The sequence below is a fragment of the Tamandua tetradactyla genome, chromosome 6 (assembly GCF_023851605.1).
Source record: "Tamandua tetradactyla isolate mTamTet1 chromosome 6, mTamTet1.pri, whole genome shotgun sequence".
In the NCBI taxonomy this organism is placed as follows: domain Eukaryota; kingdom Metazoa; phylum Chordata; class Mammalia; order Pilosa; family Myrmecophagidae; genus Tamandua; species Tamandua tetradactyla.
Window position 1 is genome coordinate 62288588 of NC_135332.1, and position 20649 is coordinate 62309236.

At 36.4% G+C, this 20649-nt stretch overlaps 1 protein-coding gene across 9 annotated transcripts in view; it reads left to right on the forward strand.

The window, feature by feature from the left end:
* Positions 1 to 824: 824 nt before the first annotated feature.
* NDEL1 (nudE neurodevelopment protein 1 like 1) overlaps positions 825 to 20649 on the forward strand; it is a 58842-nt gene continuing 39017 nt past the window's right edge. For 4 of the 9 annotated variants that reach the window (XM_077165949.1, XM_077165946.1, XM_077165948.1 and 1 more), the window contains exons 1-6: positions 825 to 992; positions 9188 to 9285; positions 12458 to 12611; positions 13646 to 13794; positions 15728 to 15864; positions 18608 to 18781. In XM_077165949.1, the coding sequence (XP_077022064.1) occupies positions 9200 to 9285; positions 12458 to 12611; positions 13646 to 13794; positions 15728 to 15864; positions 18608 to 18781 (700 nt within the window). In that variant the 5' untranslated portion in view covers positions 825 to 992; positions 9188 to 9199. Of the gene's footprint in view, positions 993 to 1165; positions 1842 to 9187; positions 9286 to 12457; positions 12612 to 13645; positions 13795 to 15727; positions 15865 to 18607; positions 18782 to 20649 lie in introns of those variants that run through there. The other 5 variants (XM_077165953.1, XM_077165952.1, XM_077165951.1 and 2 more) reach the window with 2 other exon arrangements.

The following is a 20649-nucleotide window of genomic DNA, read 5'->3' on the forward strand; positions in this document are numbered from 1 at the left end:
TTCTCTTCCTCCAAATTTTCACTCCCTAAACAGCTGACCATCTCCGTTTTTCCCCTGTCTGAGCTACCTCTCCCTGCAGAATATATATATATATTCTGGGTTCTTTTGGGATCTGAGAGAGATGAATACACATTCATACACACATGACTCAGCACATATTTAAGTAAATATGTGCCCAGATATATACAATATAAAAATAAACATATATATGAATCCTCATGGGACCCCCAACAAATCCATTCATTCATTCAACAAATATTTGAGTTCTCATTGTGTCTGGGACAAAGCTATCAGTTGGGATAAAGAAGGCATAAGAGGTTTCATTTTTCACGGAACTTAAATTCTATTTGAGGAAGAAAAGGACAAATACACAATTTTGCCAGTGGAAGTGCTGGAAAGACAACACAGAGCTTAATGAGCGCGATTACGGGGAATTAGAAAACTATTCTGTTCTATTGGGTGATCGGGGATGGTCTGGGAGGTGAAATATGCGTCGACCTTCATTTTATAAGTGGGGACACTGGAACTTGGGCACTTAAAGGCCTTGGAGGCTAAAAACAGGAAGGCGGCCTCCCAACTGCTCTACAGTGGTGCCACTTCGCCGAACCGCAGATTGTTTCGGTGAACCTTGTCAAGTCCAAGCCGGGTTCCCTGCGGGTCCGAAGCGCTTGCGCAGAAGGACACCACCTGTCTGACGTCAACGCGCCGGGTCCAGACCCGCCCCCCTGTGACGCCCTCCTTGCCACCGCCCAGCCCCGTACGCTCTTGCGCTTGCGCGCATGCTCCGAGCCCCGCCTCCGAGCGTCACAGAATGGCCTCGGACACCCAGGCAATCTCTGACGTGTCGGGGAGGAGCCGGGCGCCGAGGTGCGCGGAGTGGAGCTCAGGGCTGTGGAGAGGAGCGGAGCTGAGCGGCTGGGCGGGCCTGGCCAGGCCAGCGGAGCAGAGACGCGGGTCGAGCGGCGGCGAACATGCGCTTTTGACACATTGAGGTGAGCCTGCTGTGCTCGGGGCGCTCCCGCGGGGGCCGGGCCAGGCTGACGGCGCCGAGGCCTGTCCCTGGGGATCCCGCGGCACCGGGAGCTGCGCCTGAGGCCCCGCCGGGCCGGGCCGGGGCCGGGGTTCGGGACGGCCAGTCCGGGGGGTGGGCAACTGTTTCAACCGCTCTAACTGTCCCCTCCTCGCTCTGGACCGAGGTGCGGCCCGCTAGGGACGCCTGAAAGGGAGCGAGCACAGCGGCCTCTGGAGGAGGTGCCGCGGTCCCAGGGTGGGGTGAGGAACGGAGACCGGACGTGGCCCCGTGGGCCGGGGCGCTGGTGGCGCAAGGAGTAGCCCTGTTAGAGGTGGCAGCGGCGCGCCCAACCCTCCACCCCCCTTAAGAAAAAAAAAGAAAGAAAGAAAAACCTCATCTGGGAGGTTTGGAGCCGGGTTGGGTTTGGAGTCCTCAGCGCAGCTTTCCCGCGGGGGGCGGGGACGGAAGCTGCTTCGGGGCTCGGATGGCATTGCCATGACTCCCCCCCGGATCTGCTGAACATCTCTTTCGGAGATCAGGAAAGTGTTATCATATGGGTTCGAGTTGCTTGTGCTCGTTCCTTTCAGGTTGGTAAGCAACGAGATAACCCTTTAAGTTTTGCCAAGGAAGTGAAGGTTCATTTTTCACGACTGATTGTTACGTTCCATTTCCGTGGCTCGTGTACACCCCTTAGAACCCTCTTGCCAACATCCTTTGATCCTCATCATCCTTTGGTTGTGACTGATTCTGTTAGCGCCTTAACGGATGGGGAAATGGAGCCTGCTGGGGGAGAGATGTTAAGTGATTTATACTTGGGTACAACCAGCTGGTGAGTGGCTTAGCTTGGCTCAGAACTTAGGTCTCCAAGCTTGGAGTTCTGATTTCTTTTCAACTGACTTTGATACCCTTCTCGGCTAGGAAGCGAGGCAGAAAATTTGACTTGTCAAAAGATGGAATACCAGAAGCTAGTAGATAACTTACTGAAATATTTTTGAGCGCACTGAAATGGCTAGTATAAAAACCGCCACTCAGTTATGAGAAAAATCCTACTCTGAGGCTTATTCGTAGGTTGTTGGTTAGTTATTTTGTCTGATTAATTGTGTTGTTTTAAATCGATTTATGAAGTAGGGTAGTATTAGCTGAGTCTTGAAATGAATTAGTTGGTGGGGACAAAATGCAGCTTTAAGTTATGAGTTGAAGAGAAGTAAAGGGGAACTGAGTGAGGTATCTCTTCTGAATTATTATAAAATTATTATTTAAGCAAAAAGACACTTTTGGCTGGCTTTGGTTATAGGTTGGTCAGGTCCGGATTCTATATAGAATTTGCTCAGTCTTTGAAGCTGTAGTTCTGTTTTGACTTTAAATAATTGAAGTTGGATAAGGAATGCTTAAAATAGCTAGATACCTTGGTAGAAATTTAGTTCGTACTTTGGTGACATCTGCAAAATTTATTCTCATTTTAAACCATGCTGAGATAAATTTGATTACTAAAGCTTAAAATTACTTCTGACATGAATTTCTAGCACATCAAACAGTAATAAAAGAAGTTTGATAGGACCGAAAGGGAGGCCATATTTATAATCAACTTGAAAAGTTAAAAATTCTCCAAGAATTCTGGTAAAAACTCACGTATTACCTACAGTGAACTCCAGAAGTACTCTTTCAGCCTCAATAATTCATTCTACAACTATTAGCAAGAAGATAATATGCAAAATAGATTTTCTTACCATTGTGCAGAGTAGTTTCCTTGTAAATATAGCATTGTAGACAGAGTGTTTTATACTCGAATGGGTTGATTTGAGTCACTGAATAGCTGAAGGTCATTCACAGGATGGTAAAGCCTGATGTAAAATTTGTGATACTTTTGCCATCCGTTGAGACATGGTACTAGTGGAAGATTGGGGGGAAGGGTAAGTATATAATTATCTGCCTTCATTTCAGTGTCAGAACATTGTGGATGTACCATTAAAGCATTTCTTTAGCAGTATATTTTTCTGTATTGGCTAACTTTCTATAGCTTTACTATCTCTAGTTACATAGATTCAAATAACATGGTGAACACATCCTCCCACTGTAACTTGAAGCACTTTGAACATTCTGTTTTTAAAGCCCCTGAAACATTCCTTTGAATATCTGCCGTCATAGCAAATTTTTGTCATTTTATGAAGAGTCTAATTTTTAGAAAGGGTAAGTCTGATGAATAAAATTAGAGTGATAAAGCTATATAATACCAGTCAGGAAACGATACAAATGAAATCTGACCGCAAAGTAAGAACTTTTTGTTTAGTTCTTAACATGGCTCTTAAAAGCTATTTCAAAAGGGAAATTTTTAAAATGTTTTCGCTAATGGTAGTATCACTGGAATATGCATATAGTTTCCTGAATTTTAAGGAATTATTTCTATGTTAGAATTTTGAAGCATATTTACTTTGTGCTTACACTTCATAGATTAACTTCTGAATCATCAGTCTACTACTTAACGTACATTTGTGCTGTGTTTACTATGTGCCAGGCTCTATTCTAAGTACTTTGCAAATATTAACTCAGTTTTTAAATTAATTTTAATTATTCTCATTTTACAAGTGAGGAAATGGGGCACTGAGTGGTTGAGTAACTTTCCCAAGTTTGTTGAACTAGTAAGTGAAATCTGAATTAAAACTCAAATTAGTTTTAGAGTTTAGTCGTGTAACCACTATGCTGTCCTGTACCTGTGGTTCCCGGTCAAATGTTTTTACTGGAAAAGAAGGAAGTAATTTAAGTAAAATTTTCAGATGTAGTTTATAATACTGTTTGAGTGGCCAGTAAGCAAGTTTACAAGATTGACTAGAAAAATTGTAGTCAGCTTTCAATTTACATAATAAGATTCAGTAAGAAAATAAAGGAACTTGTGTGACATATGAACACATATTTAAATAACTTTGCTAGAATTATTCAATCTGGGAGTAAGTAGTTGGACAATTAGAATACAAGAGACAGAACTAGAATCTCAAGAGGAAACCTAGGTCACTAGAGGACTCTGATGGAAAACTTAGCTGTATTAAAAATATGGCCTGATTCAAGAAGCAAAAGCCAGGGACAAAGGGATGCTTTGCATTACACCCAGAGGTGTAAACAGTGAGTTCATCAGGGATCACCACTTAGCTAAGTATTCTTCAAAATGACTGCTTGTAGGTCCTTGGATACTTTATAAATGGGTCAGCAAAAAAAGCAACAACAATAATTAAATACCCCCTCCCAGAAAAGTTTCAAAGTGGGCATGTAAATGATAACTTTTATAGATAAAAAAACCCTAAACCTCTTCGAAAAAGGATTGTCTCCACATTCTAATACAACCGAAGAAAGTTATCTAAAGTCTTGAACTTCTATAAAATGAAACTGGCCTATGGACCTTACAATCAGCATTATCATCAAATCCTGCACAGTAACAAAATTCTGAAAACTTAAAAGAAAAATCATCCTGCCAGTGAATGAACTGTCAAAGTATTGAAATAGCACCAGTCACTCAACTCCAGAAAGGCATCTTTGTAATCTGGGAAAGATGTGAAGAATAGCAACTAAAATATTTAAGAAATTGAGATGACTGACAAGTGATCATAGGTTAAAAAGAGAAGAAATGGAACTCATTTTGGGAAGACCAAGGCTGTGAGGTATTTTCGTCAAAGTCTAAAAATCAGAAAGGCCATAAAAAAGGAGACTACAAGCTTGTTTATCAAATCTTGGAACCTTACAAGGGAGCAACATGTGAAATTTATGTGGTAAATTTAACATAAAAAATAGTAACATTGATGGTCATAAAGTTATGGACCTTATCTCAATTTCTTAAAATAATATAAAATCAGTAAATTATAAATTTTAGACTTGCAATCATTGATTTTAATAATGTTTCAAATAAGGATCAGAATTTTCTTAAACTACTTTTTAATTTTCCTGGAGTCTTCATTTGCTTATTGACAAAAGAGTAATGAGCCTTTGCCACAATTTTACCTTTATCCAGCTTCTCAGTCATGCTATCTTTTATGTGGGATTTCCTATTTTTCTTAGGAAAATAGTTTTTCTCTAGGCCTAAAGAGTTAGGCTTTATCCTGGAACTTCTCTTAATTGCAGTCCTGGGTTGGAACCACTATTTCTTGTATCCTGTGCTGTCCTGTTTCTTGTTTCTTTCTTTTTTTTTTTTTTTGCCTTCTTTTGTAACTATTTTAGGAAGTATGTGGGAGGCAACCCTCCTGAGTTCTCCTATGAGAAAAATATTCTCTCATTTCTAGAATTAAATATATTTTGCCTTGGTTCAGTAGATCATGGGATTTTCTTACTCATGCTGCTGGGTTTCTCATTTGTCTGATGGTTCTTGTTTGTCCATCATATTTAAAACTGAAGGACTGGATGATTATTATTTTAGGTAGCTAGTGTGCAGTGATATATAACTGCGAATGTGAATTGGCATATCACACTGATAATTCTGCACAACCAAGAATGATAGATTTAAAAAAAAATTTTTTTTATTAATTTTTAAATTAAAAAAAGACAACAAAGAAACACAAACATTCTGAACATGTGATCATTCTGTTCTACATATATAATCAGTAATTTACAATATCATCACATAGTTGCATATTCATCATTATGATCATTTCTTAGAGTATTTGCATCAGTTCAGAAAAAGAAATAAAAATACAACAGAAAAAAATTTATATATACCATACCCCTTATCCCTCCCTTTCATTGATCACTAGCATTTCAATCTAAGTTTATTTTATCATTTGTTCCCTCTATTATTTATTTTTATTCCATATGTTTTATTTGTCTGTTGATAAGGTAGATAAAAAGAGCATCAGACACAAGGTTTTTCACAATTACACAGATTGTGAAATCTGTAGAATGATAGATTTTTTAATCCTGATTTAATACATGGTGGTGCATTGTGATGAAATCATCCACAAATCTTTTTGCTTACTCCATTCCTGAAATAGGAACTCAGATATTCAAAGTTCAAAGAAATTTGAACTTTAAAAGTAAAGGTTTTTTTTGAAAAACTTTTTTGAAAGAAAGATTGTAAGTCAATTCGACAAATATTTGTCAAACTTCTGCTGTGTTCCATGTTTCTGGTGATACAGAAGGGATTTATAAATAAGACAGAGTTCCTGCTCTCCAGAAACTAGTTGGAGAGACTTAACCTTTTATTCTTCTTCAGATCTTTCTTGAGGTAGTGAGTAACAGCAGAACTTTGCTTCTTGTGCCACTTCTGGTCCTTAACATTTCGCGATACCATAATTTATTGGTTTATATATCAGAGACCCTAAAAATTTGAGCTGCGTATGGATAGTTAGTTGCCAGTGTTTAAATGGCAGTATCTGTCCAAATTTGAGGGCCAGTTCCTGTGAGGATGTAATCAGCTTCTTTAGAGGCTGGGGTTTCAAATGTAATTACAATGATTTTTTTGGCATTTCTGATGAAGACCTTATGTAGAGCATTCAGGGAACACAGGGATTGTTGCCTCACCTCCAGATGTTTTTCTTACATGTCCTGTAATTCTGTCTTGATCAGAGTTGTTAATATAAAGTATGTTCCTCTTCTCAAGGGCTTAGGCAATAAAACAGGAGTTATTGTTACCACATGGTGATTCCTTTAAGGGCTTCTCATCTTCTTTTGAAATCGTAATACCTCTTGCTGCTGGACTAGCTTCATCCTCATTCACACCTTACTACAAATTAAATTACAGTTACAGATAATATCCTTACATTTGGGAAAGTGGATGAGAACCAGGAACTTTGATGGAGGAAGGATATTATAAAATTAATCAGTGTATTTACTAATCAGCATACATATTTGAAGAAACATATGTCATCTAGTATAGTCCTAACCTTATTATATGAAAAAAAACGAGACCCAAAGAGATTAAGCAGTTTGCGTAAGAAATTTAGTGGCAGAGCTGGAACCCTAATACCCAGCCCTGACTCCCAGCCCTATTACTTTACATTTTAATGTGCTACCATATCAAGAGTAGAATAATACAATCAGAAGTGTGCTCTAATCAGATTAGGGGAGGGCATATTTGGTTAATATTTCATTGCTTAGCAGTGTCTCATATATAGTAAGTGCTTAGTAAACATTTGCAAACAGTATATGTTTTCTCTGAGCAAGGCATTAATTATACCTGGTCCCATGAAGGGATGCAATCATGTCAAGGATCCATCTCCTTCAAAAACCTTTCAAGCTAATTGGTATAAGTCAACTGAACAAATGACTTAATAGGTAATAGATGGTGTGGTCAGAAAAGAGTTGGCCAAGAAAGAAAATTTTGCAGTAGACCTCAGAGAAATGAAACTAAGTATAAAAAGTTACATTTTAATTTTATTCATTTAGAGATAACTCTTGTACCTCTTTGGTATACCTGCCCTGAAATTGGAGTACTGAATTTGTTTGTGTCTTTTGACTTGAATTTTTGCTAACCAAACTTTCATAAATAGATTGCACTAGATGAACTCCAAGTTCTCTTCAACTCTAAGTTTTTATTATGTACTTTTATTAAAAAGTACTGTATTAATTACTTTTAAAGCTAATCTCAACTGGTTGTCCAGTATGGATTAGGTTGGATCAGTTTGTTTAATTTAGTAAATAGTATGGCAGATCTGCTATGCCACAGATGTTATGCTGGGATACAAACGAGTAATAATAATGTACAGCCTAATGGTGTTACACAGGTGTAAGACAACGCATGACTAAGTGGGAAGTTTATTAATGAAAGCATGTTTGGGGGTTGGGGTAGCCAAGGGGGGTAGTTTTTAATGCCATCTGGATGAAGGTAGGAAATACTTTCTGGAAAAGATGACAGCTTGATTTGAAAGAATAAACAAGAGCTTTCCAAGTGCACGAGGAATGGAGAGCTATTCCAGCTAGAGAAAGCACTTGCTAAAGCCTCACACCTAGGTTAGTGGGGGTGGGGTGGAGACAATGAATAGGAAGTTAAGGCTTAAAATGTACAGAGATCCTATTTGGAATGATGGAAATGTTTTGGTAATGGATGGTGGTGATGGTAGCATAGCATTGCAAATGTAATGAACAGCCCTGAAATATATATCCGAATGTGGCTAAAAGGGGAAATGTTAGGAAGCATATATGCTAACAACAACAACAAAAAAAATCCATGAAACTGCATTACACAGTGAACCCTAAGTTTAAGCATGGACTGTAGTTAATAGTACAATTATAAAAATGTGCTTTCATCAGATGTAGCAAATGTACCACACCAATACAGTGTTAATAATAGGGTGGCGTATGGTAAAGCCATGTTATGCATGATTGTTCTGTAAACCCACAGCTTCTCTTAAAAAAAAAAAAAAAGCCGTGCCTTAAATAGCATGGTGTGTTAAGATGGTTTTGAACATTATTGCTGGAATATAAAGTGGGATGAATGATTGGGGAGGGGAAGTTAGAACTAAGACTGAACTGCTAGGCAAGAATCTAGACAGATAGTTGGTATTTCATCTGACCTAACAGTCCATTGGGAGTTTTAGGGAGCCAATGTAAATTCAAGGTTAACTAAATTGGTATTTTTCCCCCCTCTCTGAAAGCCTTGGGAGAAGACCCAAGATGAAAGTTTATTGAGTTTGGGGTGTTGGTGGGTTTTTGGAGAAAGCTTTGGACTTAAAAGATAATTGACAGTGGGTTTTTAGAAATGTAATAGTGGGTTAGTGGGAATTTGGTGCCTGATTTCCTAGTAGGGTCACCTGTCATAAAACTTCCAAGCTGGTGTTTTGAAGAAATTGTACATAGCAGGGCATTCAGTGGTACAGCTCTGGCAGTATGCTTGTTTCTGTCACCTGATTTCCAGAAGACCAGTTGGCTATAAACCAACTGCTGGAGCATTGTGTATGGAATGGCTCATCCAGAAACTAGTGCCACAATCAAAAGTGCCTCATTTGATTTTATACCAAAGGATTTTGTTGATCGCATCTCCTATCAATACTGATCCACAATATTGGTGGTCTCTGAGAATAGGGCAGTGAAGGAATTTTACTCCAATTGTATAAAAGAGTTAACCACTATTAAAAAAAAAACCTTTATTTTTAACTTTCTCTGAAATGCTGCACAGTGAATGTTGTCCCAGATTTCATCCTTTAACTCAGACGTCTGTGTTCTTTTTTTAATTTATAACAGTTTGTCTTTAATATTTTATAGGCTTTCTTGATCATGGATGGTGAAGATATACCAGATTTTTCAAGTTTAAAGGAGGAAACTGCTTATTGGAAGGAACTTTCCTTGAAATATAAACAAAGGTAATGTTGAAAAGCACACTAAAATTAGGAGAGGGAATTTGGAATACACTGTGTCTAGCTTGTGCATTTTTTTTTTTTTAAACATAAAGCTAAATTTAGAGTTTCGGTTAGGATTTGGGATTCTAGAAATAGTTATAACATTGCTGTGTTTAAATAGTATAACAATGCCATAAATCTGTGTATTATTCTAATGATTGAACTTGTAAGACAACTACTTAGTGTCATTTGTGCTTTCTTATAGTAGTTTACCTCCTTTTATGCTCATTGTCCATCTTTGAACTGCTGCGTGTGCCCTGATTCTTCCTTATCATCTTGGTCATTTGGGTATTGATAAGCTGCTGGAATGCAATATACCAGAACTGGAATGGCTTTTAAAAAGGGAAACTTAATGAGTTACAAGTTTACAGTTCTAAGCCTATAAAATTGTCCAAACTAAGTGTTGTAATTTGCAAGCTGCCGAAATGTGATACACCAGAAATGGAATGACTTTTAAAAAGGGGAATTTATTAAGTTGCAAGTTTACATGTTCTAAGGCTGTGAAAATGTCCAAATTAAAGCAAGGCTATAGAAATGTCCAATCTAAAGCATATAGGGAAAGATACCCTTGTTCAAGAAGGCCAGTGAGGTTCAGGGTTTCTCTCTCAAGTGGAAAGGCATGTGGCAAACATAGCTTTCTCTCCAGGCTTCTTGTTTCATGATGCTCCTTGGGGGAGCATTTTCCTTCATCTCTAAAGGTCTCTGGCTATGTGGGCTCTGGTTGCTCTTTCCAAAATGGTTCCCTCTTAAAGGGCTCTAGTAAGCAATCCCACTTTGAATAGGTGGAAACACATCTCCATGGAAACCACCTAATCAGAGGTTACAGTTGGGTGGGTCACATCTCCATGGAAACAATCAAAAACTCCCACCCAGCAATATTGAATCAGGATCAAAGAACTTCACTTTCCTGGGGTACACAATAGATTCAAACAGGCACCTAAGGCACCAACAAGAGGTTACCTTCTCTCAAGAAAGGCTCATGGGTCAGGAGGTCAGAAACACCTGTCAGCTGGGTAGTCACATGGCTGGCACCTGCTGGTCCGTTGCTCCTGGGCTCTGTTGCCTTCAGCCTCTGTTCCTCTGGGGGTTCCTCACTTTGCTTCTCCAGGGCTGGCTTTCATCTCTTGGCTTCCCTTGGCTCTCTCCAGGTTCTGGCTTGCTTAAAATCTCATAGAGATGCCTGCTGGGCACCAGGCATCTCCAAACATCCATGTCGCTGTTCTCTGAAGCAAATGTTCTTCAGGTGTCTCCAAGCATCTGTATCTGCTCTCTCTGTTGGCTCTGAGGCTTTTGTCATTATTGTAGACTCTGTTATTTCTGGTTCTCTCCAAAATGTTTCCTCTTTTAAAGGATTCCATAAACTAATCAAGACCCACCTGGAATGGGTGGAGTCACATCTCCCTCTAATCAAATGTCACACCCACCATTGTACATGACACATCTCTGTGGAGATAAATCTAATCCAAATTTTTGAACCTATAGTATTGAATTAGGATTAAAAGAAACATCTGCCTCCACAAGATTGGGTCACAATTAAAACATGGCTTTTCTGGGGTACTTAATACTTTCAAACCAGCACACCATGCAATAGACTCTAGTTCTCCTAAGGCAAACGTCCTCAATGTCTGGCGCCAGTAAAGTTCTGAGGGAGGGAGAAGAACTTAAGAGGTATGGAGCAATTTATGAAGTATAAATTATTTTAGTTAGTTGGGAAAACTTTTGGATAATAACCTTTTAATAAGCACCTTCTTTTTTTAAAGTGGAATCTTTCTAAAATATTTATACATTTCCTACTTTAACAGAGTTCACTAAGCCCTATCAAATCTTTATTGCTTTTTCGTGGTGATCACTGAGGCCAGTTACTATATTGTGCCAGTAGATAAAGAAGGTACATGTCTGTGACAGGGGTTCTTTTTTTTTTCTAATATTTTTATTGAGGAATAGCCACACTCATACAGTCCAACCATATTATACAATTAGCCGCTCACAATGTCATCACATAGTTGTGTATTCTTCACCATGATTATTTTTAGAACCTTTGTCTTACTCCAAAAAAGGAAATAAAAAGAAGAAAAAAGAACTCTTACATCCTATACCCCTTACTCCTCCCTCTCATTGACCCATAGTATTTCAGTTCTATCCAGTTTTTACCCTTTATCTCCCCTTATTATTTTTTTAACCTTATTTTTTTATGCATCTGTCTAGATAAAACCATCAGATACAAGGTTTTCACAATCGCACAATCACACTGTAAAAGCTATATAGTTAATACAGTCTTCTTCAAGAATCAAGGTTTCTGAAACACAGTTCAATAGTTTTGGGTACTTCCCTCTAGCCACTCCAATGCATGATAAAATAACAGGGATATCTATATAATGCATAAGAATAACCTCCAGGATAACCTCTCAACTCTGAAATCTCTTAGCCACTGAGACTTTATTTTGTGTGACGGGGTTCTTAATCTTTTTCTGCTATAGAAGACTTAATAGGTTGGTGAAGTCTATGGGCCTCTTCTCAGAATAATATATTTCTAAATGCATAAAATTAAATAATAGAATCAGAAAGGAAACCAGTCATATTGAGAACAGTTATTTAAAGGATAAACTTATTTGTGGTATAGTAATATGTGTTTCATTATTAATGCATTAAATATCTAGTGGCGAGTGTAATAACTGCTATAATTTTGAGATAGTGCTGTGAATAAATGATATTTAGAGATATCTTCAATAACAATTGTGATATGAAAATATCTGATTTCTATTGAACACAACTGAAGGAATGTCAAATTTCAGTTGTTTTAGTGAAAAAAAGTTGTATTTTTTTTCTCCCTTCTAAGTTCACTGATCCCTCTGAATTCTATGGGGGATGAAGTTAATGATATTAAACTATATAGATTTACTTTTCAAAACTATTGAAGTCACTGATTTGTGAGTTCTATTGGGGCTAACAACTTATTTTCATTGAAACCAAAATATGTAGGGTAAGAGATTCAGAACAGATTACCTTTATTGTTTAGCAGGTATTATAGTAGCTGTTAGCATTCAAGTAAAAATAATTAAATTGGTAAATAATCATCATCAGGATGATCCTTGTGGTTCATATTATAACTCATTTTTCCTACCTTGTTTCTGATTAGCTTCCAGGAAGCCCGGGATGAGCTAGTTGAATTCCAGGAAGGAAGCAGAGAATTAGAAGCAGAGTTGGAGGCACAGTTAGTACAGGCTGAACAAAGAAACAGAGACTTGCAAGCTGATAACCAAAGACTGAAATATGAAGTGGAAGCATTAAAGGTAATTGCAGCGATAAAAGCTGGTGTGTTTTATTAAAATAAGAAATATATTTTTCGGTGGTGCTTAAAAGTAGTAGGTAACAAAAATAAATAAAAAAGAGGATTAAAGTGAATTTTTGAACTAAAATGTATTTTTTTTAATGGAACCAAGGGAAAGGTTTAGAGTTAGAAGTTTACTTAAGAACTTCATAGTTGTCAGTTTTTTAGTTATAATGTTGCTACTATAATATCATATTGAAGTTCCTTTAACTTTCAAAAATGCCTGCTAATCTGTTTTGACAGATACATTGTCTCATTATATAATACTTTAAATTATATTTATATGAACTGCGCATTTATTGTTTACAGACCTGTTAGGTTTAGAGTCTAGTTTGGGTTGAAAATTTCCCTTTTAAAAGGAATTTTTCAGTTGTAAAAGGATTAATGTTTTTTACTATTCTTTACCGCATGCCTTAGCCAAATGCTAAGGGGTGGCATGGGAGTGGGAGTTTCTGTGTCTGGAATGTGGCTGGGTTTGGGAAAGGCAGAGAGAGAGCAGGGAATTTGAAGTCTGAGTGGCAGTCTCCTTCTCTATGCTCAGCCTGATAACATAGAAGTTCCCCTACCAAGTTTGGGGTTTTTGAAATAAGGATTTAATTATTTTACTCCCTTTTTTTTTTTTTTTTTTTGACATGGGCAGGCTCCGGGAATTGAACCCGGGTCTCTGGCATGGCAGGTGAGAGTTTTGCCACTGAGGCACTGTTGCACCACCCTATTTTACTCCTTTTTAAGAGAGCTCTTTATTAGATTTTTTTTTCTGAAACGAAAGTGGTTGACTATCTAAATTTGTAAGTCAAGGCTTTAGAAGGAATGTATCATTTAACTGTTTTTAAATATTGTAAAAAGGATTAGGTGTATCAGCAACTCAGATTGTGTGTGAGTGCCTTGTTTTTATTTTTTTCCCCCTTGAACTTGGGTTACATGCTTTAATGCTTTCTTAAAGAGGAAAGTATATATTAATGACACCTACATTCCTCCCTATCCTCATTCCTTCAGGAGAAACTAGAACATCAATATGCACAGAGCTACAAGCAGGTCTCTGTCTTAGAAGATGATTTAAGTCAGACTCGGGCTATTAAAGAGCAGTTACATAAGTATGTGAGAGAGCTGGAGCAGGCCAATGACGACCTGGAGCGAGCAAAAAGGTGAATGAATGATGTGCATTTGTTAGAATTCCTGAAGTCGGCAGTGAGTGATTAAAATCTGTGTGGTTAGGCTTAGACATTTCCTTTTGGTATGGTATGTCTTGTCACCTGAAGCTCATTGAACTGAAACTAACCAAAGATCCTTTTTTCTCTAGATCATGTTCTTTCAAGCTTTTTTCTTTTCATTTTTCCTTTATCCCTCTTCTTTCATGTATATTTGTTGCTCTTACTGGTTTTTCTTTAAAACATGAGTCATTTATTTCTCTATCTTTCTTTCCATATTCTTAATACTACCTCACTTTTTGTAAGTGCTCATTTCTTATATCTGAATTCTACAGTTATCTTTTAGCTGATTTTTGTCTCTGATTTTTTTCCTCCTTTTTAATTTTCTTCTATTTAATGCTGACAGTTGAATTTTCTCAAAATATTGCTTTCATTATGATTTTGCTGGACAACCTACAATGGCTGGCTGTTACTGTTGCCAAGTTTTCAAGTATCTGTAATTATTTCTTAACCATTTCAAACTTAATTCTTGTTACTTTAGAATTACTCCCTGGTATTTCTTTCTTTAATAGTTGTTGAATGACTCTAAAGTACTGGACGGGATTCTTGAGGATACAAAAATAAGCTCGTCACTACCCTTCAGGGATTGAAGTTATGATTAATGCTCTAGTAAAAAGTGTACAAGCTATCCAGGGTATCAAGAAGGGAGCAGCTAAATTCCCATGGGGGAATTAAAGAAGCCTTTGCAGATATTGGAACTGGGTCTACAAAGAAAAAAAATTAATCACGTGAAGAGAGAGTCAAAGACACGGGGCAGGAAAGTGCATAATGTAATAATATTTCACTTCGAAGTGTATAGAGACATTGTAGCTGAAGGATATGAAACAGGAAGGTGATTGGGTCTTGTGAAAAACTTTGTATGCCATATTTGAAAATAACTCTATAGAAAATAAGGAGCTCTTTAAGATTTTTTAAACAAAGGAGTAATATCAGATTTTGATTTGAGAAGATTAATATTGAAGAATTGGACATAGGGAGGAAGAGTTGTGATCATTTGTATGTAATCCAGATGGTGGGTGAAGAAGTCAGTGGCGGAAGTTGAAGAAGAGTAAATAGATTTGAGAGACATTTTGGCAATTGACAGGACTTGATAAAATTGGGCCTGGCATGTAGAATTCAAATTTGAGGGCAGGGAATTTTTTTTTCTGTAGCAGATAGCACATAGTAGGTGTGCAGCACACACTAGGTGCTTGTTAATGTTTGCTGAATGAATAGGTTGAGAAAGGTAGGAAGTAGAAAAGTAAATGAGTTTACTTTTAATTATGAACTTGAGGTACTAGTAGAACTTTTAAGATTTAGGTTCCTTCCAGGAGCTGGAAACACAAATCTAGTAGTGCTCAGAAGGGAGTTTCCAGTTAGTGGTACACAGTTGGGAGACACCAGTATATAGGCTCATATTACTAAAATACAGTCCACAGAATCGAGTTTGTGTATGTTAGGTAACCTATTAAAAATGCACAGTTCTGGGCTATATTCTAGAAACTTCGGAGTGGGGTCTGGGACTTTGTTGTTTTAAATTCTTAGTTAGTTCTTACATACCAAAAACTATTGAAAAATTTTTACTGAAAATGTGTAACCTTGGTATTATTGTGTTTAAAATCCAATAGAGATCTAAATCATTTAATAAACGGCGTTCTTTTAAGGAACTTTAAGGAATTTAGATGAGGAGATAAGGGAAGAAAATATATTGAATAACCCCAGATGATAGGTTGAGGCACTAATGCCACCGAGGTCAGAAGGGGGTGAGATTATCACTGGGCGAGGCTGGCTAGGTTAGGAAGTGACATGAAAGAAAATAAAAATTTCCTTTTGTATAGCTATTTGCACATGTAATTCATTTAACTCATGGACTCTAATATGTATTTTTTAGGGCAACGATAGTTTCACTGGAAGACTTTGAACAAAGGCTCAATCAGGCCATTGAACGAAATGCGTTTTTAGAAAGTGAACTTGATGAAAAGGAATCTTTGTTGGTATCTGTACAGAGGTTAAAGGATGAAGCAAGAGGTAAATTTATGACTTAAAAAATATTTATCGATTATTGTCCCTAAGACAGTGTTCTAAGTAAGCTTAAGTATCAACTGTTTTTCAAGTTACACATTTATAAACTTTTGTCAGGCACTGTTCTAGAGCTTTAATCTATTAACTTATTTAATATCTACCTCATCTCTGAGAGGTAGGGATAATAAGCTGCTTTTTAATTATATAAAATAATTTTATAGATGAGAAACTGAGGCATAGATGAGAAACTAAGGCACAGAGTTTGAGTTTGTCCAGGTCATATGGTCAGTTTGCTGGGATTCAAACTCTATATTTTTTCCAAAGCCGTAACTACTATCACTGTGTATATATTGCTTGGTTTGTTTGGGCTTTTTTCTTATTTCTTCTACCTAAACGATTTTGTGTTAGGAACAACACTGTATGTGTACTTATTGATATATACATATTTTACATATAATGAATATAATTTTCTTTAAAATTTCTCTTCCCCTCCCTTTTTGCTTATACCTGGTAGAATATCAAATATTATACAGAAAAAAGAGAAATCATTGCCAATCCCTTTATCTAAGGAGAACCCCCTGATAGTTTGGTCTTTTCTATGAGTATACATTAACACAGCTGTGTATTTATTTCTTTTATATATGTGTGTATATATATATAATTGAGACCATTCTATATATATATATATGTTTTTTAACGTACAGCTTTTTATCCTTTTTTCATGCTCCTTAATATAATTAATATAATCCATGCCATTAAAAAATCTTTTCAAACTTTTAAAAAAATTGTATAATACTCTGTTATATAGTTATGTTTTATTTAATGAGTCCTTTATTATTGGTTGTTAATTTTTTGCTATGAGTAGTACTGTGTAAGGTCCTTGTGCATAATATTTAGGATATATTCAATTTCTGTAATAAAAGTTGTTAGAAGTGGCAAAGGATATGTTTTTAATGGTCATAATACATGTTGCTAAATTACTTTTTAGATAAGTCGTTTCTTTATATTCCCTATAACAGTGATTAAGACTGTCCTTCTGACACTCTTTACCAGCATTGTTAATGTAAAAAATTATTTAAAAATCAGTTTGAAAGATGAAGATTGCGCTCTCATTGTTTCAGTTTGTAGTTCTTTGATTACTATTTGTGATTTAATTACTTTTGCCCAATGTTTACTGCCTCTTTTAGAAGTTATTCTTCATGTGCCTTTCCTTTTAATTTTGAGGGAGATGATTTATTCATCTGAAGAGTTGCTCATAATTTATTTAATGCATGGAACATTAACTTTGTTTGTTTTTTTAGCATAAGCAGATTTTCTGTAGATCAGTTGTATACCTGGAAAAAACCCATTAAGTATTTGAAAAATTTTTTCACTGTCCTTACTACTTTCTAAATAGAATATTTCATAGTGATAATTAATTAAAAATATCAACCCATTTAAAATTATGAAAATGCACTTTGATTTTGCAATAATCTTTCCAGACTGCATTTCAAAATAAAGGGAAATGAGTTGATAAAGAAAATTTTTGCATTGCCTGGGTTCATTATGAGTTCTACTTTTCTGCCCTACTTCTTTTTGAATATGAATATTGGCAGTTGTTCTCTTAAGTCATAATATTTTCAGTTTCTAGAAGATCATTTAGATGGTAGGATTGTCATTTTATTTTTTTAAAAGATTATGGAAAATTAAATTTTTGTAACATATCATAAATTTGAGTATTTCCTAGGTTTCTTCTGGGAAAATTCCTTTTTGTATTCAGGAAAAATCTTCACATTTGTATGAAAAACAAAGAGTCAACTAAATTTTTTAAGAGTCAGTATCTCGTGTTGTAATAAATCAGTGTTTTCTAATTGCAAAAGCACGCACTCTCCCACATCTGAAAGGTTTCACTGTCATTTGTGCTGAAGGTGCATCTGTACTCAGGTGTTTTTTTTAATTTTGTATGCAGGTGTTTTTATATTCAAATATTTCCCTTATCAATATTACCTCTCTGTTCAAAGATACAAACATTTTAAGATTCTTTTTTTTTTTTTTAAAGTAAATGGCCTCTTTATTACTTACATATCACAAAGGATCAGAAAGAGCAGATCAGAAGGATCCCATCCTGTCTGGTCCCCTGGGAAAACCAGTTGGTTAAGTCAGGGTTGGTGGATGGCAGCTCCATGTGCCCCACTTTGCATCAGACTTAAGATTACTTTAAAAATAAAATCAATTTACTAAGACAGCTTACAAGAAACTACAAAATTTTTGTGATTTAAAGTTTGGGGGTTTGCATCCATTATCTATATATTTTTAACAGTTTTATTCACACACCATATAATCTATCCAGAGTGTACAGTCCCTGGCTCTAGGTATAATCACCATCATGCCACAGTCAGTTTGAGAACATTCTCTTTGCTCCAAAAAGAGAAATCCCATACTGTTATACCCTCCCCCATTATTGACACTTAGCACTGGTATAATATCTTTGTTATAATTGATGAAAGAATATTACAGTATTACTGTTAACTACAGTACATTATTTGCAGTAGTTGTATTTTTTTCCATATACCATCCTATTATTAACACCTTGTAAGGATTGTCATTTTTATTCCAGTAGACAGCTATGTAAATGAAAGCTATATAGGAAATTATATTTTGAGAAATAGTGATTTAAGGAGAATGTCTTTATGGTATTTCACATGGACTTTTCTTGATCTCTCTGCTTCCATTAGTGAGTATTTATGTCTTTGTTTGCAACGTTTTACAGATTTAAGACAAGAACTAGCAGTTCGGGAAAGACAACAGGAAGTAACCAGAAAGTCAGCTCCCAGTTCTCCAACCCTAGACTGTGAAAAAATGGATTCTGCTGTCCAAGCATCACTCTCTTTGCCAGCTACTCCTGTTGGCAAAGGAATGGAAAACAGTTTTCCTTCACCAAAAGGTTTGTAATATTTTTTCTTCTTGACACATGGTGGTTATCATCTTAAGGTTTATTGATGAAGCAGGGGGTGCTAAGGTTTAAACGATAGCTTTAGTTTTAAAGGTGGTTAAATCTAGCACTGTGTGGAACAGGAGAAGGGATTGTTTTCCTAGGACACTGGTATGTAGGGAACAATGAAATGATGGTTACATTTAAGACAAAGGCAACTTAATAAATTGAGATTTTAAAAAGTTAAAGGCTTTGAAGGGAAGTTTATTTATTTTGTGATTATAGCAGTAATACATGTTCATGTAGAAAAATTTAAAAATAGGAAAGATGGGTGATTTTATGTTGGAATGCTTGCCTGCCATGTGAAAGACCTGGCTTCAATTGCTGGCTCATGCACCCCTCACCTCATCCCCCCCCCCCCCAAAAATGGAAAAAAATCTAGTCATATCAAACTACCTTTAATATTTTATTTTTTCTATTGTATGTGCTTGTGTGTGTATGTGCATACCTCCTTCTCACACACAAGTTTTGGGATCATATTTAAATACAGTTTTATTTCTTGCTTTTACCACTTAACATATCATGAGAGACCATAGGACAGTTCTGGATCTGCCATAGGCTTTCCGACATAGAATCAAGTTACCATTTAGACTCATGTAGGATTGGCTTTGATGAATGTGCCCATTTTGTTACATGCATTATTTAGCTGCCATTTTCAAAGATGACTGAGGAGTAGCACATAGAGAAAACTCCTTTTGCCATCAGCCAGTGTTTTTAAAATTGAGATGAGGAAAAGAACCATTTAGTACCTACTGGATAAAATCTTAGAATGGAGAATTCAGTTCATATTTAGTTTAGTTTTTGTAGCTTGCAGACATATTTTAGCTACTCCCACTCCTCCATACTTCCCTCATCCCCAGTCTCCCAGACTGAAGTTATCTTTCCTCCTGCCCCCTTTTAAAATATGTTCCTATCTTTCACAGTGGTATGAAAAGGTTTTCTGTCTGGGCAGTTGGTGCATTAAGCTGTTTGTATCTGTGCTTCTGATAGGAGCTGCTAGCCACATATGACTATTTAAATTTAAATTTATATTAAAATTAAATTAAAAATTCTGCGAGTTGCATTTAGCCACATTTCAATAGTCAGATATGGTTAGATGCTACTATATTGGACAGTACAGGACACCTCGGTTTTCACAAAAAATTGTATTGAGTGGTAACTCTAGATAATCTCTACATGGAAGAATTTTTGTTTTTTTAGTTGAGGTTAGAATTAGAGACCTTTGATACTGGGACTCAGAAATGAAGTGGATGAAGAGGCTAGAAGTAGAAGTGTCAGAAGTGGTAGAATTCTGTTGAAGGAAGGCCTATTTGTACTTTCAAGATATATGACTTTGATATTTCCATGAGCAGAGGCTAGTGCCAAGTGAACAAGTAGAAGCTTATCAGAATCAAGTGAGAGACGATGTGGAGAAAGAGGAGTTAAAAAATCTTGCAGTAACTGTCCTAAAAGCTGCTCTGTACCAAATCATTGTAGTTTTATGACAAGAAAGTCAGCATGGAAATGATGAAAAGCAGGTTAGAGAAATCAGTGGCCAGCTTGAAGAGCTGATCTCTCTCTGTGAAGTGGTTTATTTTTAATTGCATTTTATTTTTATACCATGTCTGCTTCCAGAAGGCATTTAAAATGAGTTACCATAAAAGCACAGATTTAGTAATACCTAAAATAGAAAATTTGAGGGGAATAGGGAAAAAATGAGATCCAGAAATCCCTGACAAGGAAAGTATAACTGTTTATATCAAATTGAACCCCTCTTACATACCATAGATTGTTCTAGATGTTGGGGGTATAGTGGTGAAATAAGACAAAGTCCCTGCCTT